This window comes from Diospyros lotus, chromosome 11 (assembly GCF_014633365.1).
Source record: "Diospyros lotus cultivar Yz01 chromosome 11, ASM1463336v1, whole genome shotgun sequence".
In the NCBI taxonomy this organism is placed as follows: domain Eukaryota; kingdom Viridiplantae; phylum Streptophyta; class Magnoliopsida; order Ericales; family Ebenaceae; genus Diospyros; species Diospyros lotus.
This window is the reverse complement of record NC_068348.1, coordinates 26,847,958-26,874,429: the sequence shown is the minus strand read 5'-3', so window position 1 is coordinate 26,874,429 and position 26,472 is coordinate 26,847,958. Positions and strand designations below refer to the sequence as shown.

Sequence of the window (26,472 nt, the reverse complement as noted above, 5' to 3'; positions counted from 1 at the left end):
ATCATTCTATAACTACTAAGGGTATTATGGACAATTATACAAAAATAAGTTATTTTACAGCTTATGGTATCAAATACCACAACTACTTAACTACAACTTCTAAGAAGTTGCAGCAAACAGGTTCACTGCTTATTCTAAGTTTTAGAAGCTATAATCTAATAAGCTATAAGTTATAATTTCTTTAATTAAACTGCAACAAACGGGGTCGACATCTTATTGTGTGATTTTTTTGGGAACAGTTCGGCACGGTTTAAAAAAAATTTATATCGCGCAATTTATGATTTGTGAATTTTTAACTCGATTAAAATTAAATCGATCAAGTATATTAATAAAAAAATTAAAATATATAAAAGCCTAACATGTGGACACTGCCTGTTAATGCTCAAGGATTATAACTCAATGGTCATAAAATATTTTTAATTTCAAAACATGTTAATCAATTTCTATTGCTTGTTAATAAGTAACTCCATTAGGCATTTTTCTTTGCACGTAGTTGAATTCAATGAGCATTATAACATGATGTGGCTATGTCGTAAATTTTGAAATTTTAATTTTATGTATATATATTTTAAATTACGTTTTATTATTGACGTCCTCAGCCATCCTATCTTTAGAGTTATACTGAAGAGGTAAATTGAAAGATGTGCCCGAATGACAATTATTTTTTTTTATTGAATTGTAACTTATTTTACTTTTAAACTCTAAGATATTGTAAGAATATAAAAAGTATGATTTTATTTATTTATTTTATTGTTTTACTTAAAAGTTCACAAGACAATAGAGAAAGCATCAAACCTCAAAAATCGCACGATACCGCACCACATTTTACGATGCAAATTTTGCACACCAAATCAAAAATCGTGGACTTAAAATATGTTCACTTTAATTTAAGTAGAAAAATTGCTTATATGAACATGATACAAACAAAAATAAATATTAAATTATAATTATTTATGCAATTTAATATTTTACAACAGACAAAAATAAACACATCACATGAACATCATATTTTTTCATTGTTTTATGAAATGAGTTAATTCTTTCAAGAACAAAAACACTTGTCATTCAACTTTTTATCTTTCTTAAAAAATTAAAGATAAATTAAAAATTAACAATAAAATAAAAAATAGGTAAAAGTAATAAAATGTTATTTTATTTTGTCTTATTTATGACTATTATATATTTATTATTTTTATCTCTTTTTTTTACCTTCTCTCTTTTTCCTCCCAAAATTTCTAAACTTAGCACACGCCATCAAGTGCCTAAGTCATGCATTGGCCATTGCTTCCTTATGCACCCATATGCTAGTCTTATTCTTTTTTTTTTTTTTTTCTCATTAAGGTAGCGTTTGTTAAAATGAATAAGATAAAAGAGTATCAAAATAAGTCCATAATAGTTTTTGAACTAAGATATGAAATGATCAAGATAAAATTGGGAAGCATTACGAGATTTTTATCAAGCTGTTTATTAAATTTTTTAAAATTCACTAGAGAACACAAATGTTATTTTTTTTTTATCTATAAAGATCAAAATATGCTTATTTTGAGGGAGATGAGAGATAAGTATATCTTGAAATATCAAGATAAGAGGTCATTAATGATTTTTTTTTAAAAATAATTAAATAAACTTAATAAATATGTTGGAAATGATAGAAGTTCGGGATACATCCCATATCTTGACTTTTCCAACTCATATCTTGATTAACAAACACCCCTTAAAAAAATTCAAATCTTCATATTTTAAGTATCTTTTTTCTACTCATTTTTTCTTTCTCTTATTTATATATCTCAAATGAATTTTTAGATTTTTCTCTCAAATTGCATTCAAACAACCCCCCGCCCCCCTCCCCTTTTTTTTTTTTTTTTTTTTTTTTAGTTCCAATTGATCGCCGATGAACTTTCGACCAAAAGGCCCGTCATGGATCCAATTAAAACACTCTCAAAACTGTTCAACTACTTTTAAAAAATCTTCACCTATTTAGTCATGCCAGTGACCCCATTTATAGGGTTTTCCCTAATACCCAACTTCCCAAATCGATCAATGGGAGACTAGAAACTTGCTAGAGGTAGTAATTAAGGCACTCGAGCACCTCCACCATGCAAGATTGTGTCATTGTCAATTGATTTGCAGCGCTTGTAAGAGAATTTTGCTCAGACCACTCCTTTCTTTTTAGTTCATTCACTTAAGCCCCCTAAAAATTACACTTGCATTCCTGTTCAAGAGTTTTACTTTCTTTGCAGCCCTCTAAATTTTACAGATTCCCTCCTCCCCAACTTTGTTTTGATTGAAACTTTTAAATACTTCTTTAAGAAAATTACTATGTTACCACTACGTGTGTGTGCATGTTCTACTTCATTTTTATTTTTTTGGTACCATAATAAATAATACTCAAAAATAATAAAAATATTAATCTATTCTTAGAAGACAATCAATCTCATCTTATCAAGTGTCTCTATTAATAAGAAGTATGAAAATGATAAGTGTCATTTAATCTAATATAGATTTAAAAGATAAGCTCAGAAAATATAACTCTTGAATCTTCATTCTAAATAATACAACCCCTATCAATATAGGGTTGGAACCAAGAACCTTGGCGATAACTTTGAAAATTCTAGCTTTCACTGTTAGCCTAAGATAACTGAGCATAGGATTATGAAGACAACTTCAAATATATTAGCTTATCTCATCTTTAGAGAAATTGATTTTGGCTCTATCTTTATTCAGTTTGATAAATTTGCCTTTAGTTCAAGATAATTGAGCCCTTGAATCTCAAAGATAATTTGAAGTATTTTGACTTACTTTACCTATATAAATCTGGAACCATTTTCTTTTAAGTAAACTAAGAGACTCTTACTATTTATTATGGATTCATTACTCATTTACTCTATTAACTTAAGTGTTAGAGGTTATATTGTGGAACTAGTTCTACTATTTTTTACAAGTGATTGTATTAAGGTAAAACTGTAGTAATCGATTCCAAATAAAACAAAATTTGGATTATTATAATTTATTTATTGGATAAATTGTCCCTCTAGTTCTTGAATTTTGTACTTAATGACAAATTTATTGTTGTGCTTTTAACTTTTATCACTGCAATCACTGAACTTAATTAATTTTTGTTAAAATTTAGTATCTTTTCTAGTTTCTCATCAAATTTTGCTAATAAAGACTGACGCCACATACATTATATAAATCTCAAAATTATTTAATTGTGAAGTTTAAATTAGTTTAATACAAGGTATTTTGGGATGCATAATAATGGATGTAATGTCAATTTTCATTAACATAACAAGATAAAAAAATTAAATAAATTAAATTTTAATAAAAATAAAAATGTAATAACTTTCCTATAATTTACCCTTTATTTAGCCACATAATGTATTGATTCCTTTAAAAATGAACGAATTTATCTTCTATATATAGCTATTTACTTTTGAGGGGGCGTAGCCGCCTAGGCCTAGCAATAATAATGCAAATCCATAAATATCAGTTGACGGATCCGAATAAGTAGATAGTTGATATGATGGTAGCTTTACTTTAGCTAGCATGCGGCATTATTCAGCATAAACAACATTATCCCCTTTAGCTTCCTCTGACTGCTAATGCTATCCTATCCATCGTATGAAAGTCTCTGGTTTTAGCCTTTTCAAGTAAGGTTTTGGTTTAATGGTGGCATTAGTGCAATCTTATGGATAGTGAGGAAACTAACAAGTATGGGGATCACTGAGAATCTAGATGGGTCTCACAGAATCTTCATGCCAAAATTACGTGGTGGATCCGAATTACCCATTTTAAAACTTCCAAATAGATCCGACTCCACACTTATCACATCCATTTCAGTCCTTGCTGCAGTTAGTGGTCCAGGATGGATAGAAAGTCAGACTTTTGGGGGGTGGGCTTTGGGGGGGGGGGGGGGGGGACAGGACACTGACCTCTATCGCGCCTGGAATCGTTCAATCTCGAAACGTGCGACATCCATGATAATGTATTGCGTTATTCATCCTATGTGCCACAATTTTTTTACAAGGCTATGTAAATGATTAGTTATCGAATTTATTGAAATTTATTATTTAATTAAATTAAATTAAATTAAAGAATAAAATAAAATAAAATAGATTGATTAATTTAAAATTTTAAGTTAATTCATAATTAAAAAAATTAAACTCAAATGGTATAAATCAAATCAAATCAATTAGATTGAAAAAATGTAAAAATACCAAAGAAAACAAAAGTAATTGATAAAAAATGCATAAAATTAAAAAAAAATAATATTATTTTATAAACATCAAAATAACATCGTTTTAAAAATTCAATTAGTTCAGTTAATTTAATTTTTCAAACTAAAAAACTAAATCAAAAATTTAAAATTAATTTTTTTAAAAGGATTAACTGAATGGAACTGATATAAGGAAAAAAAACCAAATAGAACCGAATCAACAAGTTTAGGTGATTCGGTTCAGTTAGTTCGAATAAATCAAACTTTTGCTCTCTCTTATTTTCTACAACGTCCCATAGTTCGTAGTAATTATTTTTTATTAGCCAATTGAATTTATTTAGCTAAAAGTCGAAATACTAGTGTGTAAAACTAAATTAAAAATTGAAAATTAAATTTTTATATCAAAATCAAATGAATCAAATTTGATAAAAAACCCTAAAAAGAATTAGCCTAAATTAATTAATTTAGTTTAAGATTTTAGATTTAGTAAAAAATGAAATTATATTAGACTTTTTATTTATATGTATTTTGTTTTGGTAATTAATTTTAGAGTCGTAGCTAATTTAGATTTCATTTTAGTTTATCACTTTATTTTTATTTTTCTTAACGTAGCGTTTGTTAAAATGCCTAATATAAAGTTGAAATACTTTTCAGATCAAGATATGCAATAATCAAGATTAATCTGGAAAACATTTTAAGAAATTTATCAAATTGTTTATTAATTTTTTTAGAATACACGAGATGACATATTCGTTATTTTTTTATCTGTAAAGTCTAAAATATATTTATTTAGAAAAAAGAGATAAACGTATCTAAAAAATGTCACATAAGAAGTCACATGACTTATATTTTAAGTTTTATCAGATAAGTTTAACAAATACACTAGAAATGATAAAAATTTAAAATATTTTTTACATTTGATATTTTTTGGTGTATATCTTAATTAATAAATAATTATAATTTGTATAAAGTTTAATAGTTATGGCCTGCTTGACAATGAATAGTGTGTAATTTAATTCTTTTTGATCGCGAGCTTAATGGCGGCATAACAAACGGGGGACTAAGACCAAGTGGTTAAGAAGGGGGCACAAAGTGCCTGTCGTGGTGAATCTTGGACCAAGACCAATGATTGAGTCTCGCAAGTGGCAATGTGGAGGTATCTCTCTCCAAAGTGAGGGGGGCTTCTTGTGCGCGATGAGCTCGGATCTAGCCACTGTATTCGGGTGGCTCACCATGATTAACCTTCTCTCACGTTCTGTCGGACCGAGAGTAAGAGACGTTCGGGATGGGTGATTTAATCTTTTGGACCAACGGGGGACTAATTAATACCCGCCTGGACGTAGCAAGGTAGTGGCGGTAGCAAGTGTTGTGTTGTCTCCAAGAAATACGGCCGATTGCGCTTCGTCACCCTCTTGTTTGTACTAGTCAAGTGCTTGCCACGAAGCCGAAGCTTTGATTTTTCTGGGCAAGTGTCGTATATCTTGACAGCAAATACCCAACGGAGAACGTATTCGATCGCATCTCTGTTTTGTTCCCAAGACTCTTCCCTCTCCCTCCCCTTCTCTAGACTCTTCCCTCTCGCTCTCTCTCTCTCTCTCTCTCTCTATATATATATATATATATATATATTTACACATGTATTCGCGAATATGTATATCTGCAACTGTAATCGGCCCAGCATATCATCACCCTTGGATTCGAAGATGACATCGCATAGGTTCCAGTGCCCAGACTGAGTTGCATTTCTTTTATGGTTCGTTCCTTTCCTCCTCATTTCTGTTTACTGTTTTCCCCTTTAATTGCTTGGTCGGATTGGTACTTGTTACTGCCTTTTCAGATCTCTGTCCATAATTTATGTCTTTCTGATTGTTGTAATCAGACTTGTGCAATTCTAGAACAAACCCATCTTTCTACTGGTCTTCATATTTTACCCCAATTTGCTTGTTGATTTTGAATTTTAGGGCATGTTGTAAATCATTTTCATGTTTCTGTCAATTTTGCTCATTTCCTTGTTCATAGTTTCAAACCCTTTGTTGCTTAGACTCTAAATTAATAGTTATATATGAGTTTTCTTTTCCTTCTCTTTTTGCTTCTCTATTACTCCATTACTTCTTTGAAGTCGGATAGGATAATTTTTTTTTTTTTTTAAAGAAATGATTTGAAGCCAGCTCAGGTTTGCTTCGACTATGATTTGATGCTTGCATGATGAATTTCTTTGTTTGGTTGTAACTTGTAACTTTTCGATTAGACCCTCACTGCTGTGAAGTGGACAAGACCCAAGTTAGTAATATCTTGTTTGTTGATTTTGGATTGTAGGGCTTGTTATAAATCCGGTTATGTTTCTGCCGATTTTGCTCATTTCGTTAGGGCTTGTTATAAGGAACACTTTGTTGCTTGGACTCCACATTGATATTTGTTTTGAGTTTTCTTTTCCTTCTTCTATCATTTTTTGAGCAAACTTGTTAATTACTCCTTGACTTCTTTGAAGTGGGACAGCATGCATTTCTTTTAAGAAATGCTGCGAAGCCAGTTCGTGTTTCTATTGAAGTTTTTCGCTCATGTCATTGTTCAGATTGGCATACCGCAGTTTGCTTCAATTGTGATTTGATGCTTGCATGATTAATTTATTTGTTTGCTTGTAACTTTTGAATACCGTCACTCCTGTGAAATGGACTTATCCTCATAATTTGAATCTTACTGTAGAAATTGAGGAATAAAGCTAATAAGCAAGTTTCAACTGCAATGGGAGAAGAAGATGGTGCGACATACGTGAGAATTAATGATGTAACTTCTCCTAGGGTCAATAGCGCCAGGAAAGTCTCTGTTTTGCCCCTTGTTTTTCTCATCTTCTATGAGGTTTCAGGGGGACCATTTGGGGTTGAGGACAGTGTTCAGGCAGCTGGCCCCCTTCTAGCCCTTGTCGGGTTCTTGGCATTTCCGTTTATATGGAGTGTGCCAGAAGCCCTTATAACTGCAGAGATGGGAACCATGTTCCCGGAGGACAGCGGCTATGTGGTTTGGGTATCATCTGCATTGGGTGACTTTTGGGGGTTTCAGCAGGGCTGGATGAAATGGCTTAGTGGCGTCATTGATAATGCGCTATACCCTGTATTGTTTCTTGACTACTTAAAATCAGCAATCCCAGCATTAGCTAGTGGTTTTCCTAGGGTGACAGCAACATTGGCTTTGACTACAATTCTCACTTATATGAATTATAGGGGTTTAACCATTGTGGGGTGGGTCGCTGTTTTGCTAGGGGTTCTCTCACTCCTTCCTTTTGTTGTTATGGGGTTTATTGCCATCCCAAAACTAAGGCCTTCACGATGGTTTGCTGTGGATCTACAGAGTGTTGACTGGAATTTGTATTTGAACACTCTATTTTGGAATTTGAATTATTGGGACTCAATAAGCACACTTGCTGGAGAAGTGGATAATCCAAAGAGGACTCTACCAAAGGCTCTGTTTTTTGCCTTGATCCTTGTTGTTTGTGGGTATTTCTTTCCACTACTAATTGGTACAGGATCTATTCCACTTGATCGTGATTTATGGACTGATGGGTATTTCTCAGATATCGCTAAGATGGTTGGTGGAGTATGGTTGAGTTTTTGGATTCAAGGGGCTGCTGCAATGTCAAATATGGGGATGTTTGTGGCTGAGATGAGCAGTGATTCTTTTCAACTTCTTGGCATGGCAGAAAGAGGGATGCTTCCTGAGTTCTTTGCCAAGAGATCTCGTTATGGAACTCCTCTTATTGGGATCTTATTTTCAGCTTCTGGAGTAATTTTGCTTTCATGGCTGACCTTTCAAGAGATTGTAGCTGCAGAAAACTTCCTATATTGTTTTGGAATGATTCTGGAGTTCATAGCATTTGTGAAGTTAAGAGTGAAGCACCCTGCAGCATCTCGGCCTTATAGGATACCTGTGGGAACGGTTGGATCCATTTTAATTTGCATTCCTCCAACCTTATTAATTTGTGTTGTCTTGGCTATTTCTTCCCTAAAGGTAATGGCTATAAGCCTCGTTGCTGTTGCAATTGGACTAGTGATGCATCCTTGCCTCAAACGCGCCGAGAAAAGGAGATGGCTTAAGTTCTCTGAAAGTTCTGATCTTCCAGATCTTGACGGCAGTGCAAATGAGAACACCGAATCCTTAATCAATTAAGACGTCCCAGCTATGTGTGTAAAGAAAATCATATTGGGATTTTGCCAGGTGCAAACATGGAATATTGCCTTTCATCAAGCTTTTGGAGAGGTCCCGATCATCGGCGAGTGTTCTACTGTAGGTTTTGTATATCATCAAGCTATTTGCTTTTCTTTAGATGCTCATTAGCTTTTGTTGAGCAGTAGGTGCTTGCAATCTTTGTTTTCACAAGGGTGTTCTGTTGGAACGACGGCTGATTTATGAATAAACAACTGTTGGATGTATCATGAAATCAGTTTGAATCTAATTGCCTGCAACAGTGTGTTCATGGCAGAAGCAATCCCTTCATTTTGCATTTTCTTTTGTTTACGTAAAAAATTTGGGTACTATTGTTGCAGAGACAAGCACAACAGCTGTTGAATTTTTGCGGAGTAATATTCTGGTTGGCTCGTGTGATTTGGTTTTCATCAAAATGCTGTGCTTGCAGGCTGTTTCTTTGTTTGTACCCCACCTAAAAAGCTTGCCTAAACGTGTGAGAATCTCTCAGAGGTTCAATTTGGTTGTCTCCACAAGTTGCCTAATTACATAATTTCACCCATTGCTTGGCATCAGAGAGGAAGAAAAGTAGCATATTCTCATTCACTGATTCTGATACTAGTTCTGTTTTAGTCGAAGAGACTTAAGCTTTGGTGACCTTATGAAATGCTTTGTTGGCACTGCAAACTCTGCACGTGGATTGGGTAATCCTTCTCCAGAGTTTCTCCTATTAACAACGGCCGGGCCCAAGTCAAAATAAAAGAGGATAATTGCGTTAAGTAGCTGACGGCTTGTGTAAAAAATAATATTATCATGAATTGTTGTTTCTTTGTTGGCACTGCTCTTGGAAAATTTATGGGAAATAGGAAGCAAAAACTGTACAATTAATAAAACACTTAGAGTTGAAGCTCCATTGCGCTGAATTCTGAACCTGGATACAGGGACAGGAATCAAGTTTATGTTTATAATCTCCAGTTTCTCCATGTTTGATACAGTAAGAGCTAACTCCTGCAGTTTATTCTGCTACCACAGTTACTAATGGCCCTTCATCCAGAGTAAAGCAGTTTATTAGAAGATTGTGACTTATCTTCACTAATTATATTTATAAAGTATTCACTCCTAAAACAATGGTGTGTTTCAAATTAAAATCTTGTTATTAAAATTAAACTTGAATTAAATATTTGAAAAAGAAAAGAATTGTTTATTTAATTGTGCAAATAAAAAAAGTAAGAAGAGGGAAAAAAATATTCCTTTTTTGATTTTAAAAGGGTAGAAAAAGCAAATCAAGAGTTCAAGAGGGAGAAAAGAAAAGTTTTGAGGGGAAAAGAAGAAAAACACATTTCTACAGTTCAACGTTCTTCCTTCTTTTCGCAGGTTCCAAACACAGCTTTAGTTTAGCTAACAAGTAACAATTCTAGCTGCTGTTTGTTGAACTGAAGGACTGTGACTAGAAATCTCTCTCTGCATCGATCAATGGCGTCTTCCCCTTTTCTGGGGATCGCAGCTTCGGTCGCTGTCCTTCTCGCCTCTTTCTTCCTCCTCAGATTCAGATTCGGATTCTTCACTCTCTATCCACCGCCACCAACTACACCGGTTTGTTTCCTCTCTCATTTTCACTTATTTTCTCTCCAAAATTGCTTTTTTCGGCATCCCAATTCGTTGCAACTTCCAATTATTTACTGAACCCCACATTTCTTTTCCTATTATCTGATGTTGACAGCGATTGTTCACTGCACAAGAATTGGCATTCTACAACGGCACTGACGATCGGTTGCCCGTCCTCTTAGCTATTCTTGGGTACCTCCACTCTTTCTCCCTTGTGCTGTATAACTATGATCCGGTTGCTAGTTCAATCATATTTTGCAATTTTGTTTATTTGTTTGCTTGTTTTGTGTGGTGATGAAATTGTCAGCTCTGTCTTTGATGTAACGAAGGGAAAAAGTCATTATGGGGCAGGAGGGGGTTACAATCATTTTGCTGGAAGGTTTGTGCTTTGCTTCCTAAGTTATTTCGTGGTTTCATTTCAGTCCTTCATTTACATGAAATAGGTGCAATAGGATCATGACAACGCTCGGGTATCTCCTTGGCTGTTGCTTCATTCCGTAGGCTTGGCCTGTAAGTGAATAATAGTGATAGATCATTTGATATATTATGGTAAGGCTATATCACGATCTTTATTTATTGTTGCTCTAGTGTCTGAGTTCTTTGAAACACAGTTCTTGGATTCCTTGCAGTGAACCGTTGTGGTTCTGGCCCAAATATCGAATTTCGCTCTAATCCATGGGAGCCATGCCTATTCAACAACCTTTTACTTATTTTATTTTTCATTTGTTTTGTTGAGAGTTGGGATATTCACTCATTCTGGTTTTCATTTATGTTTAGTTATTTTAGTTTGTGATCAGTTTTAGTTGTTTTCTTGTAAATGTACCAGCAGTGCTGAGTTCTTACAGAACAATCTGCATAGTATTGGAGAACATAGAACATTTTCCATTACTAAATTGAGTGTCTCTATTTAGTTAGGTTTTTGTGCTCAATGGTTCTCTTTGCTTTTCAAAAAATTGCTCCTTTTGTCCTTGGGTTGCTTTTGTGCGATAAATGGCTTATGAGAAGAACTGATGTTAGCTGTTAACATATAACTTCCTAGTTGAACTAATTTTTGATTTCCCTGCCTGGATTGTAATGGCAGTTGGCATTTCCTACTCATAGAATCAAGTAAACAATGATGTAGGTTGTCGTTTAAATAATTTAAAAGCATCTAAATTGTTGTAGTATGTTCTTTGTCCTTCAGTTGACTACCAACTGCTAAGACTTTCCACTTGTATTAAAACTTAAGTAATGTTTTACTGTCTGCCTTCCTGTTGCTACTTTGTAGACTTGTAGTATCATCAAATTACTCAAATCAGAAATCAATAGCTTGAATATTTATTGGTTAAGATCAAGCCAGTTGGGTTAAATTTTAATTCCATATTTCTTCTTTGCTTTGTTTGGATCCATGTCTTATTTGTAAGCTGACTTTTTTAGCTGGTGAAATTGTGATGATTCCAGAGATGCATCTCGGGCATTTGTTTCAGGAAATTTTACAGGTAAAATTACTTAACTATTGTTAAAAGGATCTTTCAAGAGAATAAAATTCCTTGATTCTTCCATTCCGTTTGTAAGCTAATAAATATACAAGAAATCTCCTAATAATTCTCCTAAAAACTAGGAACAGATTACAATCCTAATTAGTAGGACTAGATAACTTTACAATTTACAGATTTACATAAGAGATTAAGAAACTTAAAAATAATAAGGCTTTATCTTCTAATTGACTCCTATCCTCTTGGCTCCTTATCCTTTTCTATTTGATAGCCAATCATCCAGCTTTAAACTTCAATCGTTGACAACTATTTATTTATTTATTGTTTCTAAGGATGAACTATGCAAATTTCATGTAAAGTAATAAATAAAAAGTTTTTGAGGAAGAAAAATATTAACACAATAACAATTTGCAGTGATGCTTCAAAGGGAAATCAACAGCAAATATTTAATTCAAGCCTTCTAACATAAATTGTTGATATCAATTATCAACTTAACTTTTTTATTTTTATCAAGTATCAATGCAAAATGAAACGTAAAAACCCAATGCCCTCATTACATGACATGATAGATTTAGCATATTTAATTAACCCAGAACAGAACTCCAGATACTAACTCTAAACTGTTTAATTAAGCTATGGGGTAGACTTTGAACTCCACTTCCCCTTTTCCTTCTCTCCTTCCCTTCTTTCTGTCATCACCCTAAGTAACTGCACTAAAAATCAACTGCAATGATGTACGTTATGATGCCATTTGGATAAGCTGTATCAGTCTCACATTAGTCATTAGAGCTCCTTCCAGCTCTAAGCCTTAGTCCCACTATATGGGCTTGATTACATAGATTCTAGCTCACTAATCATTGTGCCCAGAATCCATCTTACAAGATCCGATGGTTTTTACACTGTCTTAACCCTCCTCCTCCATCCAGGTTTGGTTTGAGCTGTGATAAAGAGTAATATCTTAAAACACTCAAAGTGTGAAGAGGATTATTCAATCCACATGCAGTTTTAGGCTTGACTCTGTGATATCAAGGTTCTGATTTCTGTGAGGAGATAGAAGGAAATAATGAGATTCCATTGAGAAAATGGGATCCATCTTTCCAAAGAGTGGGAGCAAATTACTGTCTTTTTAGTTCATTTTTATATTATAACAGCAAATTTAAAATGTTTTCAAGGAAGCTACTAATAGTCTAGTTTTGAGTAGGCATGGATGTTTGGTCCTCTGTTACATTTACTCTTCCTTTGCACTAGGTTCTTCATCTCAAATAATATTTTCTGGTTTAAGAGAACATGCAGCTTCTCAATAAGCTTTTATACCTACAACCTTTGGCTTGCATATTTCGGCTTGTTTTATTGATTCCACGACACAATTGTAACCATAGTTTTTATGAAAAAAAAATTAAAAAGGTTTTGACAGAAGAGTTGCTATTCCTAGTGACATTTTGGCAGTTATTCCCCATAACTGTAGTCACATGTTTCCACACTTTTTTCTCTTATATATTACATTTCTGTCATTTTATGAATGCAGGAGATGGGCTCACTGACTCATTGCATGGTTTGTCCAGCACTGAGGTAATAAAAATTTTTATTCCTTGTGTTCTGTTTTTCTCTGAAAATGTTTTGGTGTAGCTCACCCCTCAATCATCCTGCCTGCCCTAATTTTCCCAAATAATCATTCCCAGTTCCAATCCATGGCCTACTTTAACTTTCAGTTGCCTGTGCCCCAGCCCTGGGGCTTGATGTCTGACTTGGGGATTGGGTGCAACATTATATTTGGTATTTCCAGCCAAGTGCCATTTGGCATGCATGGTCTGCAACTCAAAAGTTTAATATTTTTATGATTATGTCTGCAGGTGAAAAGTGTTGTTGACTGGCGTGATTTCTACTTCAAAACATACATGTGAGTTGCACATTATTTGTCTTTCTATTTGTTCAAGTACTCCAGTAGTAATAAATTGAAAAGAAAATTGTTAAAGAGGAAGGAAAAAACTGTGCAGTTCTAACCCAACTTATAGACGAAATTCAGCATGATTGCATGATCATTGAAATGGTTTTTGAATCACATATACCCAAACTTTGTTGTCCTTGCTTTGGGAACTTGTGGTGGGAACTTTATGAAAATACCATAAGCTTGATTCAAATAATTATCCATCAAACTTCTGCATACATTTGTTTGTGATTTTTTAAGATTTATTTATTATATATAACTTTCACTGTTTGTGTAGCATATATTTGTGGCTACTGTGTGAATATTGTTACCTAAAGGGAGGCGATTGCACTATTCAACTTTAGGGTTGGTGGTTCCCAAAGTATGGATACATATGAAACATGGTTTTTCATGTCACTGGGATTGGCAATGAGCACACATATGTTCTTTAGGTGCTATGCTTTTGAGACCATGCTGCTCCTTGCATTCCTAGTATTTGAAACTTGCGGTATGCTCTTGAATTGTGCTGACTAAATTTTCGAAATTAACTTTTTTGAACACACTGCCACCAACCCTAACTTGGTTAGGATAAGGTGCAATTGATGAAGAATTTGTTTGAACATGGTCATCAATATGCTAAAGTTCTACAGACATAGGTGGGAAGATTCTGGGCTCAAATTCTGAAGTTCAAGGACAGTGAAGAGAACGTTTTTGAAGGCTTAGAAAGGACGACAATGCTACTAACATGATCTTTCATGGAGCATTGTTTCCACCTTGTGTCATCTTATCTTTATGGCTTCTGTAGGCTAGTGTGATGTCTCCGATTTTCAGATTTTTTATTAAATGAAGTTGAGGGAACTGTTTCTTAGTTTCCTGATTTGCAGGACGAAATCAGGTTTGGTCCGCCTTTCGGGCTGGGTTATGTTATTGGTTCATTGATTGGTTGCTATGAGGGGTGAAGTTTCCTCCTTTTTTTTGGCTAGTCTAGGTTGTTGGTAAATCAGAGTAACAGAAAGATAACACACAGCTAAAATAAAGTTGAGAAAATAGGAACTGAACACCAAGATTTATGTGGTTCACTCAATATAGGTTACGTCCACGGGCAAGTGAAAAAGGGATCAGAATAGAGTAAATACAACTACTCTCTAATTGCTAGGAGAGAACAATTATTAGTCTCTATCAATAGGAGTAACACCTTACAATTTCTTTCTAGGCACTAAGAAGTGAAGCTATAGAGGAGAAGAGAAGAAATGTGATGGAATGAGATGGGATAATAAAACCATCCTCCAAACTTCCCTTATATAGGCTTCAAGGATGAACTATGGCCACAAATTTTGTGTGGCTAGAAATTGGGCAATTTCTAGCCATTCATTTACTTGGTCACCATTTAGCCACTTGGCAGCATTGTAGCCATTCATTTAGTTGGCCACCATTTAGCCACTTGGCAACATCTCTCCCACTTGTATCATGACCCAACATTTCTCCCATTTGAGTCAAATGGGAGAAATGTTGGGTCATGATACAAGTGGGAGAGATGTTGCCAAGTGGCTAAATGTCAAAGTCTTCAAGTGGGAGAAATGTTGGGTCATGATACAAGTAGGAGAGATGTTGCCAAGTGGCTAGATGGTGGCCAACTAAATGAATGGCTACAATGCTGCCAAGTGGCTAAATGGTGGCCAAGTAAATGAATGGCTAGAAATTGTCCAATTTTTAGCCATACAAAATTTGTGGCCATAGTTCATCCTTGAAGCCTATATAAGGGAAGCCTGGAGGATGGTTTTATTATTCCATCACATTTCTTCTCATTAGTTATCCCTGTAGGTCTGCCTTCAATTGCTACTAAGCAATTTCCTCAGGACTACCTTTATCTTTAGTTTCCATAGGGAGAAATTACGCCCATTGAACTTCTCAATATCATATTTTGCTGCCATGGTATTGACAACGATTTGTTTCTCAACAGCTTACTTTATTTCACCTTGAATGGTATCGTATACGCAAACAGTATTGTATATATATATACCATGTCGAGATAAACCTCGTATACGTTAATAATACTGCAAAAGTATACAACTACATGTGTGAATAGTAATCATGAATAGTAACCACTAACCTGACTCTGATACCACTATTGGTAAATCAAAGTAACAGAAAGATAACACACACCTAAAATAAAGTTGAGAAAATAGGAACTGAACACCAAGATTTACGTGGTTCACCCAATATAGGCTATGTATAAAACTACTCTCTAATTGTTAGGAGAGAACAATTATGACTCTCTCTATCAGTAGGAGTAAAACACCTTACAATTTCTCTCTAGGCACTAAGAAGTGAAGCTATAGAGGAGAAGAGAAGAAATGTGATGGAATGAGATGGGATGATAAAACCATCCTCCAAGCTTCCCTTATATAGGCTTCAAGGATGAACTATGGCCACAAATTTTGTGTGGCTAGAAATTGGGCAATTTCTAGCCTTTCATTTACTTGGCCACCATTTAGCCACTTGTCAGCATTGTAACCATTCATTTAGTTGGCCCCCATTTAGCCACTTGGCAGCATCTCTCCCACTTGTATCATGACCCAACATAGGTCCTGTGTTTTTAATTCGAAGCAGACCATTTCCCAATTGAAAGAAAAAAAGAATGTCATGATTAGATCTTTGGTCTTGTGATGTAGAATGATCACGCGGTAGACTGCAGAATTGTAGGTTCATTGATATTGGGATTGATTATTTTCCAAAGAAGCTTATTAGATTTGTGTCAAATAAGAAGGCTGGAATTGTGGGGAAGACATCAAATCTTCCGGACATTTTTGGGATCTTTAGCGTTGACAATATATATGCTAAGATTAATGCTTGTTGTGGTGCCCAAAATACAAGGACATAAAAGTAATATATTTAATTTTGTAGTTGATTTTGGATTTGGTCATTCTTTTCCCTCAACGAGCCATCTCTATTTCAATGTGCTGGCTTGTGTAGGGGTGTATAATATATGAGATCGCAAGTGTTTTCCCCTTTTTTTTATTTTGGCTCGAATATATTTGAAGCTACCATACCGAATAAATGTGTACTCATTGTTGAAAGGGCAAAACTGCTTGCCTTTTGTATGGTATTGATTGGTGATTTGTCAGATATGTTGGCAAGCTAGTGGGTCGTTACTATGATAGCCAGGGGAATCCCACAAAAAATCTGAAAGGCGCTGAAGCAAAGGCTGCTAGAGGTGCCCAGCTAATGGAGAAGCAGAAGAAAGAAGAAGCAAAACTACCTAGCTGCAATTCAAGGTGGAGTCAGGATGAGGGATCAGAGGTACAACCCTAACCCTGTTTAAATTATGTTTGGTCAATGGACACTTGGGAAGGCCCGCACAAAATTCTTTATGACCTTGGCTTGTTCACTGTTGTAAAACACTTGCGTCAAAATGATGTTTTTGCCCTTCATCAAGAAAGATGCCATTGCCAACTCATGGTCAGTATTAACAACAATAACAACATATCAAGTGTTAATCCATTATGTGGGGTCAATTGCATGAATTAGCTCGCCAACCACTTCCAACGGGGGCAGCCCTATCCTTTCATGAGGCCGTTACAACTCATGTATTTTAAAAATCTTCCACCAAATTTATATATGTATGTATCTTTGTCTACCTCACGGTGGACAAGGTAGTAATAAATCCTTTTTCTTAGGTGCATGTGTTTTGATAATGTTTACAAAACTTTCAAGCATCTTAACTATTGGATACTTAACCATGATTCAACAAGTATCTCTATTGTTGAGCTCTTTCTGAGCATGTGTTTCTATTTATCAGGTCTGGTGTGACACTGGCTATCCGCGGCTAGTTCAAAGACCACTAGAAATGGCCATTAGTGGGAAATTGAGCAAGCGCTGTGCTTGCTTCAGCGAAGAGCAACTAGGCCAGCCAGGACTGGAAGTCTACCAAGGATGCGATTACCTTGCCAAAGTTTGTCGACTATAGGCTGCATTAAAGTGTTTTCCTTAGAAGAAGGGTGATAAGAGACAAGTTATACGAGCAGTGGAATTTGGAGTAGAAGAAAACAAGCCAGGAAGAGAGAGCTTATTTATGGCTTGAAATGTTGTCTGTTTGCTCACGATAACCACAAGTTCTGTTAAATATCTTTTTGGTATGTTTTTGATAGTTTTAGATGATATCATTCAATAGATTATGCTGATGTTTAAGTTACGATGCTTATTGTTATGAAGGTAGATTGACGCTAAATATCACTTAGATGGGGAGACACCATGTTAATATTCTTTATTTTAAAAAGTATAAAAATGTGTTATTTTTCTAAAAATATAAACAAAGCATTAAATTAAACTAAATGGGAATTTCCCATTAAATTGAACGACGCATTAGATAAAAGGACGCCCATTTCCATTGTTAATGTCAAGTTACCAGTTGAGCCGAGCCGCAGCCACACCTTACCCGAGACTGTCTCTCTGCTCTCTCTTCACAGTGGACATGGCTATGGACTTGCTCTCCATCTCTTCTCCTCTCTCTTCTCATTCCCTCTCGTCTCTCCCATTTCAGGGTTCCCTCAAACTCCAAAACCCTCTCTTCAAAATCCCCGCCATTCTTCCGAAACCCTTCCCATTGCTCAAATGTTCCCTCGCTTCTCGCCAGCTATCGTCCAGTCCCCAAACCCTAGCTCATGCCGCCCTTTCGGGCCTCGACCTCAAGGAATTCGAGCAGTTTCCGCAATTGTCGGCTCCGCAGACGCCGGCGACAGCGATAAGGGGAGCGGAGGCCGACGCCATGGGGCTGCTGCTGAAGGAGAGGATTGTGTTCTTGGGCAACCAAATCGATGATTTCTTCGCCGACGCTATCATCAGTCAGCTGCTCTTGTTGGACGCTCAAGATCCAACTCGAGATATCAGGCTCTTCATCAACTCCCCTGGAGGCTCTCTAAGGTATTATTATTTTTTCCCCTGTTGTAGTGATGTTTGAACTATTGTGTTAAATTTTTCATGATTTCAGCTTTTGGGTTAGCTCTTTCATGGTGGGAATATTTGTATATCTGCTTAGTGTTTGTGGCGCGTATACATTTGCATAGCTGTTAGCTAAGCTTTACCGCAGACAGTTCTTCCAAATGACGATCTTTGGCTTCATTATTCAAATATGAGATATGAAATCTGCTACACTTACAAGTTACAAATAACTTAAATGTTATTTAACATTTGAATTATATCGAGGAACATTTGAAAGTGGTTTCTTCAGCTGTTCTTGCGATTTTCAGGTGCTTGCAAAATTATTTTCTCTGGTTCTTCAAATTACAACATAGAAATGGGAATTCCACTGGTGTTTTGGAGTTTGGAATAATCTAAGTCTGTGAAAGAAAGAGTATCAAGTAAGAAGAGAAACAATTACTGATAGACATTGGTGTCAAAGTGAGGAAGTGACTGTAATTTCAGGGCTCAGATATTGGTGTCAAATTATTGGGACACTTTGTTTCATTATAGTGGAATATTTTCTTCCATGGATGTCATGCTTTGGAATTTTTGAATACATCCTCGAGCATTATTCTTTCTGTTGGTAGAGTTTTTGATAATGGTGGTCCAATCTTAGGGCAGTCTATACCTAACAATCACCCTTCTGTGACCTTTTTTTCTGCTGCATTTTGACACCACTACTGATGCCTCTCTGTTTTCATCTTTTATGCATTTCACTTGGCTCAAATCCCTTGTTTTTCTCTTTCTTACTTTAGCTACATTAGATAGGTCTATTTCTCCACCATTTGTATTAAGCCGTTGTAAATTTTCATAGGTTTTCTTTGATAATTGTCTTTTTTTTTTTTTTTTTTCCTTTTTGACTTTTTTGGGGCAAAACTACTACCTTTTTAGGTTTTCTTCATCATCACTTTATGCAGAGTCCTGTAGCAAGCTCTTTTAGTTTTGATTTTCTCCTCTACCTCTTCATTCCACCATCAAGACTCTCTTTGATTTATAGCTTTTCTCTTGGACTTTCCTAGAACCATTTTTGTAGTATCTTGAATGGTAGTAGCCATTTTACTCCACACTTGTTAGCCTCTCCTTCTGCAGTCTAATTCTTCTGTTGCACACGTATTCCTTGAAAATAGTTTGTTTTCCACCTTTTAAATTGCAGCATCTGATCCTTGGACTTTGTTTTGCATCATTTCTCTCCTCTGTTTGTTTAATTTGGTCATTGTTAGCTTTATAGTGTTGTACATAGTTATTTGTTTTTCTTAATTGTACCTTGTAGAATTGTGTACATATATATATGTAGCTATGAATAAAATATTCAACACTTTTCTTTTCCCCAAAACCCTAATGTTACAAAACCCTAACCCTAATCCTTAGTCCGCCGCCATACACCACTTGTAGATACTCATATGGGCCCTAATGTTAAGCTTGTACCAAGACAGGGGGGACCATTGGAGGATCCTTAGTGATATAGGAGATTGGTTGGAAAGCTCAATTACCTCACTGTTACACTACCAACCATCTCTTTTGCTGTTAGTGTGGTGAGTCATTTCTTGGATATCCCTTGTGATAACCACTGGCATGCTTTAGTACATATCTTGAGGTACATTATTCCTGGTAGAGGCTTGTTGTTAAAGAAGAAAGGACACAAATATGTTGTTGGATATATGGATGTAGATTAGGCTCGTTGTCCTACAAATAGGCACTCGACCTTGGGCTATTGTATTTTGGTTGGAGGTAATCTAAGACACTTGTAAGAGTAAGAAGCGATATGTTGTGGCTAGATCTAGTGCAGAAGCAGAATATTAGACGGCCATGACTTTGGCCACATGTGAGTTGGTTGACTTCTTAAGGAGTTGAGATTTGGAGATTTAGGGCCTATGTAGCTTATTTATGATAATCAGACAACCTTTCATATTGTCTTTAATCTAGTTTTTCATGATCAAAATAGACACATAAATAGACTATTATTTTGTGAGACAGAAGTTGATCTCTAGAGAGATGGTACCTCATTCATTGGCTCTAATAACCAACTAGCTGATCATCTTACAAAGGCATTACAGGGTCCACGGCTTGATTATATTTGTACCCAGCTAGGCATGTATGACATATGTTCAGCCACATTGCTCCAATCAACCTATTATGTGTTTTGATATTTAACAAAACATAATTTTAGTAAAAGTATTTTTGGTATATTTAAAACTCCTAGTGGATTTTTGATATGTCTTATGGTAGATAATATATTTTTAAGTATTATAGTATTTTGTGTATCAAAATGAATCAAGAAATATTATTTCTCTAAGTTTGGAATATTAGCGCATTATAAGGGGACATATAAGAAAATGTTTTCATTTTGGAAAACTATTTCTCGGTATTTCGATAGCTAATATTTATTGTTGTTAAAATGATTTTTAATGAATTTTTCAAGAAATAGAAGGTATGTATTTTAGGGGTGGTAAAATCGCTAAATTTCGATTTTGTACTAAAACTAAAATTCTACTTTTTTATTGTTTTAGATTTTGATTTTTTAGATATTTTTATTGAATCCAAATGGGGGTACTTTCTTATTTGCATTTATGTATTAAAGTAAATGGAATGTAAAATATAAATAAAATAAAATGATGACATTTAATTAAGCTAAAGAAATGTAAATATCTTGTAATGTATACATGCTATATGGTTTATATCTTCAAACAATTACTATATGTATAAAATCTATTTTCTGTAAAATTGGCTTCAGAAGTCGATTCTTGTATATCTAGAGTCAACTCCCCTTAATCTGAAGTCGACTCTTGCAAAGTTAGAGTCGACCCAGCCGAGAGCATGTTATGCAGAGTTGACCTGGTAGCATTGGTGTTTTTCGAAGAGTCGACTCTAGCATTAGAGAAGTTGACTCTTGTATTACTAGAGTCGACTCCCACTTAAAATGGGAGTTGACTCCTGTTTTAGAGAAGTCGACTCATCGGGTCTAACGGTCAAATTTTTTTTAGCCGTTACAGATCCGTTGGAAGCTCCATTATATATATCAAGAAGAGATTTTTGGAGAAGGCTAATGCTCTATCAAGATCTATCTTTCTAAAGCATACCCAAGCTCTCAAGCAATTCAAATAAAGCAATCCAAGGCTCAAGTTCAAAGATATATCATTTGGAGCCCAAGGCAAATGAGAAAAAGATATTCTCTCCAAGTGTGGTAAATTGTGTTTGTATTCATACTTGCCTTGTAATATTTGTTCTTATATTCATATCCATATTTGTCCAAGTGTGTTGGACATAGAATTGTTCATTTGTATTATTTGTGGATTGTGAGGGCCTCCTAGAGCCCAAGTAATCTAGGTGTGGTGTTTTGTTGTAATAGTTTCCGAGGTGAGTTAAGGGGAAAACCTCGAGGTTGTACAAGTTTGCTAGGTGATCTTGTGTGGAAACCTAGTGTTGTAGTTATAGTGGAACCTCAAGTGTCAAGTTGACCTTAAAAGAGTGGAGTAGGTGTTGGAGATACCGAACCACTATATATTTTTGTATTGTTATTGTTGTTTGCATATTTATATTGCTATCACATCAAACAACATATATATTTATAACAAGTATTTTCTTTGTATAAGAAAATCTCAAGAGTTTAAAAGGGAAGAATTCGGTTGAAAAATTTTTAATCACTCAATTCACCCCCTCTCTTGAGTGGCCATTGTGTGTCAAGGGACCAACAATATATATGCGCCTACTTGAAGAGGGGGGGGGGGGGGGGTTATAGTGTTGTAGATTGTAATTTGTTTTCCTTAGTTGTACCTTGTAGAACTGTATTTTCCTAGCTATGAAAAAATATTCAACACTTATTCTTTCCCCCAAAATAGACACCAATGACCATAATTGTATGTTGTGGTCAAGCATTATCCTAGTACAATTTTACAACTTAAGCGGTCCTTTTGCCTCATAAGGAAATAGTCTATTTGAATAGTTGATATGCCATTTTATAGGTGATTAAGTCTTTGTACTGCTTTCTAAAACTAGTGTTAGCTTTAATGAGCTCATATGCAATGGCAAAATTTAGAATAGCTTTAACCTCATTATTTCTTTCTTTAACCAAATCCTCAACCTCCATCTCCATCTATATCCACGTAACCATTTAAGTCACCTCCTATGATCTTCTTATTTTAGGAGAAGAAAGTATTTCTTGTACCAGCTCCTCTAAATCTTTCCAAAGTTTTGCCTTCATCTCATTTCTTAACCCAACTTGCAGTGCATCTGGACTAACGATATTCATATTTTCTTCTCCTAAAATAATTTCACTTGTAATAATTCTATCTCTTATTCTCATCACATCCACTATTCCATCCTTTAAAGTCTTAACTACATAATCCTCACTTTATTCTTTGTTCAATCCTTCCCTTGAGTACCAAAGCTTATATCTAGATTCTGTTAGTATTTAAGCCTTCTCACCAACCCATCTTGTTTCTTGGAGGCACATGGTATTAATTTTTCTCCTAATCATCACATCCACTGCTTCTACAGATTTTTCTATCAAATTCTCAATATTCCATGTTACCATCCTTACTATATGCTCATGGACTAACGCACATTTGTCCATGAAAATCTGAACAACCCTTGCATGTTAAAACTAAATCTAGGTGCCCTTCCAACAGCTCTATCTCATTTTAACTACACTCAGTAGTGTAGTGTGTCACTATGGGAGGGTTACACCCTAATGATTTTTCATTTGTCTAGAATTCTTGTTGTTTGATCTGACGAGTTTTACGCTGAATTATTGTAGTAGGTAGTATTGGTTTTGTATAGATTTGGTTGAATTATTGTAGCAGGAACTACTGGTTTTGTTCTTCTTCTTCTTCTTCTTTGTGTGTATTTGTATCACTTCCTTTTGTGGCTCAGTTATTTATCTATATGTAAAGAAAACCAGGTTTAGAAGAATTCCTTCTGTTGCTTCTAACTTCACCAAATTTCTAGTCTTTTCTCTTTTTGTGTACCTGCCATCAGATGAATCTAACCTTTGATAGAAGTTGTTTGGATCTTTCACCATGATCCAATTGAGCACAGTTTAGACAAATGAACAAAACTCGCCAAGGGAAATAATTAGATAGAGTTATGTGGTTGGGCATAATCTGCTTGCATTCATATGCGAGAGCAATAATCACACTATAAAGGGCATCCCTGAACCCCATTGCACCATAGAGATAATTGCATTATAGTACAAGAAAAAATTATAAATATGGCCCCTCCCCCCAACACACACACACACACACTCACACATGCAAGAAATACTCAATAATTTGACAAATACCTAAGTCTCTGAAGTCACACGTATTTACTCTCTTTTCCTAATTAATCCTTTCCTTTGAGCCTCACCTTTTCGCATTCTTTTGTTATTTGGTGCTTTCTTTGTTCTCAACACCTTTATTTAGGGGGTATAAAATTTTCAAACATGAATTCCTGAAGTATTTAGGCATGAAGAAATTCAAGAAAAACTTTATTTCCAAAGCATATTTGAAAGTTACTGTCCTGAAATTTCAATGCATGTTTGGAATTTACTCTGCCATTGGCAGAGATTCTCAATGATGATGATCTGCAGACTTGGGGTGTACCCCACCTAACAGCTTGCTGGGGTGCAGTTCTTTATTTGCCCAAGTGATTTGCAAAATGATAATAACAAAAATTTATGGATATGAAATATTTAATCCTAACCTTCATGGAATTGAATCTCATGTTGTAAACCTCTCTTTCTCTTGCTGTTGAGTAATGATCAACCAGCAGGACCAAGTGGTAGACCATGTTTGCTAGACCGTATTTTTCTCTTTAATATCTTATGTGCTTGTAAATGTTTTGAACAATGATGTGAATTAGTTTAATATTTTGCTTATGCTTGAAGTAAACGATAAGTGAAACTTAAGTTCTGCTGTTGTGTTTTTCTGCATTTACATGTGCTTGGCACAATTGAATTATGTAAAATGTGTCATGAGCTTAGTCAAGTAAAACGCCTAGCTGAATGCAAATTCGAAACTGAGAAAAATGTCAACAGAAGAGTTCCAGTTTGTGTCCATGTCTTGGCAACCTTTATTGAATATACTTTGATGATTTTACCTTGTTTCCCTTGTAATTTTTTTGGTAGCTCTGTTTCCGTTATAATTGCTGAAATCATTGAGCTTTCCAATATTTGTCCAGTAATTGCAAAGTCAGCAATACAAAACAGTAAGAATTTATCTGGTTGTTGGTTGAACCTCTACTTTCCATTTTGTTGATCCTGGCAATTAGATGATATGAATTGTTGGTTGCGCCACCTTGCTGAGTACTGTGCTAATTAGCTTTGCTTGTTTCATTTATCAGTGCCACAATGGCCATCTATGATGTTGTACAGCTTGTGAGGGCTGATGTTTCCACAATTGCACTGGGCATTTCTGCATCAACAGCTTCCGTAATCCTTGGTGGTGGTGCTAAGGGTAAGCGCCTTGCAATGCCCAATGCACGGATAATGATACACCAACCTCTTGGAGGTGCAAGTGGTCAAGCAATTGATGTGGAAATCCAAGCCCGAGAAGTCATGCATAACAAGGATAATGTCACAAGAATCATATCATCTTTCACTGGCCGCTCATATGAACAAGTTCAAAAAGACATTGATAGAGATCGATACATGTCTCCGATTGAAGCAGTTGAATATGGAATAATAGATGGCGTTATCGATAGAGATAGTATTATTCCACTTATGCCTGTGCCAGAAAGGGTGAAACCAAGACTGAATTACGAGGAAATCAGCAAAGACCCAAGGAAATTCTTGACACCAGAGATCCCTGATGATGAGATATATTAGATGTAAGTGATTAAGTGATTGATACTGGTATGTCATTATGACTTTTATTTTTCTCATGTGTTCCCAGTACTTTTAAGTGTAATCTATTAAGTAAAACTGCAGATATTTGAAATCGCAGCAAGGAAGCTTTTGTTTTGTTTTGACTTTTGAGCGGACGTAAATAATTGCAATAACCATATACTTTTGATTGGGAGGGTGGTTTAGTATTCTGCTTATGAAAAAGTTTTGTATTGATACTGCTAATACCAAGTAGGTGGTAAAAAAGAAAACAGAAATTGCACCTGACTTCCAAATAAATGAATTCGTTTGATGACAATGGATTAAAATGTCTAGGGCCACTTGCACGAGTGGCCCTAGACATTTTAGTGCATGCTAAGGTTAACCCTCGGTCATTTGTGGATTTACCTTGTGGATGGTTTTGGAAAGATAATGGTTGTTGAACACGACAAAGTGAAATACTTAATATAGACAAATCTTCTTAGATACACTGACACAAAAGTGATGGATAAAGTACATATTCTTTTATCCGTGTTCATACTTGAAAATTCTGGATATTATCTGTTCTTAATGTTCTGTTAGGGTGTCGATTTATGAGTACTGTGATGATGTTTATGTGACCTTCTATTAATACTTTTCTTCTTTCTTCTAATTTTCTTGTCAGGTTTGAGTCAATGCTTGGGTTAGATTTTCAGCTTTTATCATATGTCGTAGTTGCAGATCCATGATTGGATTTTCATCAACATTAGTATCTTCATCGTTGGATTTTCAGATTCCATTGTGCCTGGGCCGAAGCAAATACTGTAGCGGGGTCATGGTCTAGATGTTCTATGACTCGTGTTTCCATTTACGAAAATGAATTGTCAGAAAGATTTTGTTCTGGCTGTCTCAGCACAAGCATTTGTAGTGTGATTCAGTAGGGAGTGGCGATGATAAAATTGAGGCAACACCAAGATGTAAACAACCATGTCTGCTTCTTCTTGTCTGTTTGGGCTAAAGATTAGGCTGTCCTGGCTTTGGGAGCTTGGTGAGTGGATGTATGGCTGGATCAAAGCTGAAGAACTATAAATCTAGGTGCTGTCTTTGCATTTTACACCAATATCTTTGCTGGATTTTTTCTGTATTTTTAAATCTCATTGCCTCACCTCTTTGCTTTATAGTAAGGAATATAGGTGAACTCACTAAACATGTTTACACATTGGTATTTTGATGTATGCTTTTGCAAATGAAATTCTAGTGGTAGATGGGTTAAAAGAAGACATGAATAATAAGCTGACCTGACATAATAATGCAATTAAGATTTGAAAGATCATGATTG

At 35.2% G+C, this 26,472-nt stretch overlaps 3 protein-coding genes across 6 annotated transcripts; all 3 read left to right on the top strand.

Annotated features, from left to right (window-relative positions):
- Nucleotides 1–5,595: 5,595 nt before the first annotated feature.
- Nucleotides 5,596–8,673, top strand: LOC127812929 (probable polyamine transporter At1g31830). The gene is made up of 2 exons (XM_052353522.1): nt 5,596–5,969; nt 6,920–8,673. Exons 1-2 carry the CDS (start codon nt 5,967–5,969, stop codon nt 8,375–8,377), a joined length of 1,461 nt encoding a protein of 486 aa, XP_052209482.1. The 5' UTR covers nt 5,596–5,966; the 3' UTR covers nt 8,378–8,673.
- A 1,008-nt stretch (nt 8,674–9,681) lies between these two features.
- On the top strand, nt 9,682–17,566 carry LOC127812932 (membrane-associated progesterone-binding protein 4). Its single transcript, XM_052353527.1, has 8 exons — nt 9,682–9,985; nt 10,113–10,189; nt 10,305–10,376; nt 11,438–11,475; nt 12,998–13,041; nt 13,323–13,369; nt 16,522–16,696; nt 17,196–17,566. Exons 1-8 carry the CDS (start codon nt 9,866–9,868, stop codon nt 17,361–17,363), a joined length of 741 nt encoding a protein of 246 aa, XP_052209487.1. The 5' UTR covers nt 9,682–9,865; the 3' UTR covers nt 17,364–17,566.
- A 216-nt stretch (nt 17,567–17,782) lies between these two features.
- Nucleotides 17,783–26,247, top strand: LOC127812930 (ATP-dependent Clp protease proteolytic subunit 4, chloroplastic). 4 transcript variants are annotated; one of them, XM_052353526.1, is made up of 3 exons: nt 17,783–18,316; nt 24,674–25,159; nt 25,927–26,247. In XM_052353526.1, the coding sequence occupies exons 1-2, from the start codon at nt 17,790–17,792 to the stop codon at nt 25,155–25,157; spliced, it is 1,011 nt and encodes a 336-aa protein (XP_052209486.1). In that variant the 5' UTR covers nt 17,783–17,789; the 3' UTR covers nt 25,158–25,159; nt 25,927–26,247. The 4 variants fall into 4 exon arrangements, with proteins under 4 accessions (XP_052209486.1, XP_052209484.1, XP_052209485.1 ...); XM_052353524.1 differs by having other exon boundaries at nt 25,819–26,247; XM_052353525.1 differs by having other exon boundaries at nt 24,674–25,184; nt 25,819–26,247.
- The last annotated feature ends 225 nt before the right edge of the window (nt 26,248–26,472 follow it).

What these genes read in the sequence shown, in the direction of transcription:
- LOC127812932 (XM_052353527.1), top strand. Translation starts at nt 9,866, where the DNA reads ATGGCGTCTTCCCCTTTTCTGGGGATCGCAGCTTCGGTCGCTGTCCTT. An exon ending in CACCGCCACCAACTACACCG is followed by an intron (nt 9,986 to 10,112) that starts GTTTGTTTCCTC and finishes TGATGTTGACAG; the next exon opens with CGATTGTTCACTGCACAAGA. An exon ending in GTCCTCTTAGCTATTCTTGG is followed by an intron (nt 10,190 to 10,304) that starts GTACCTCCACTC and finishes TGAAATTGTCAG; the next exon opens with CTCTGTCTTTGATGTAACGA.
- LOC127812930 (XM_052353526.1), top strand. Translation starts at nt 17,790, where the DNA reads ATGTCAAGTTACCAGTTGAGCCGAGCCGCAGCCACACCTTACCCGAGA. An exon ending in TCCCCTGGAGGCTCTCTAAG is followed by an intron (nt 18,317 to 24,673) that starts GTATTATTATTT and finishes TTCATTTATCAG; the next exon opens with TGCCACAATGGCCATCTATG.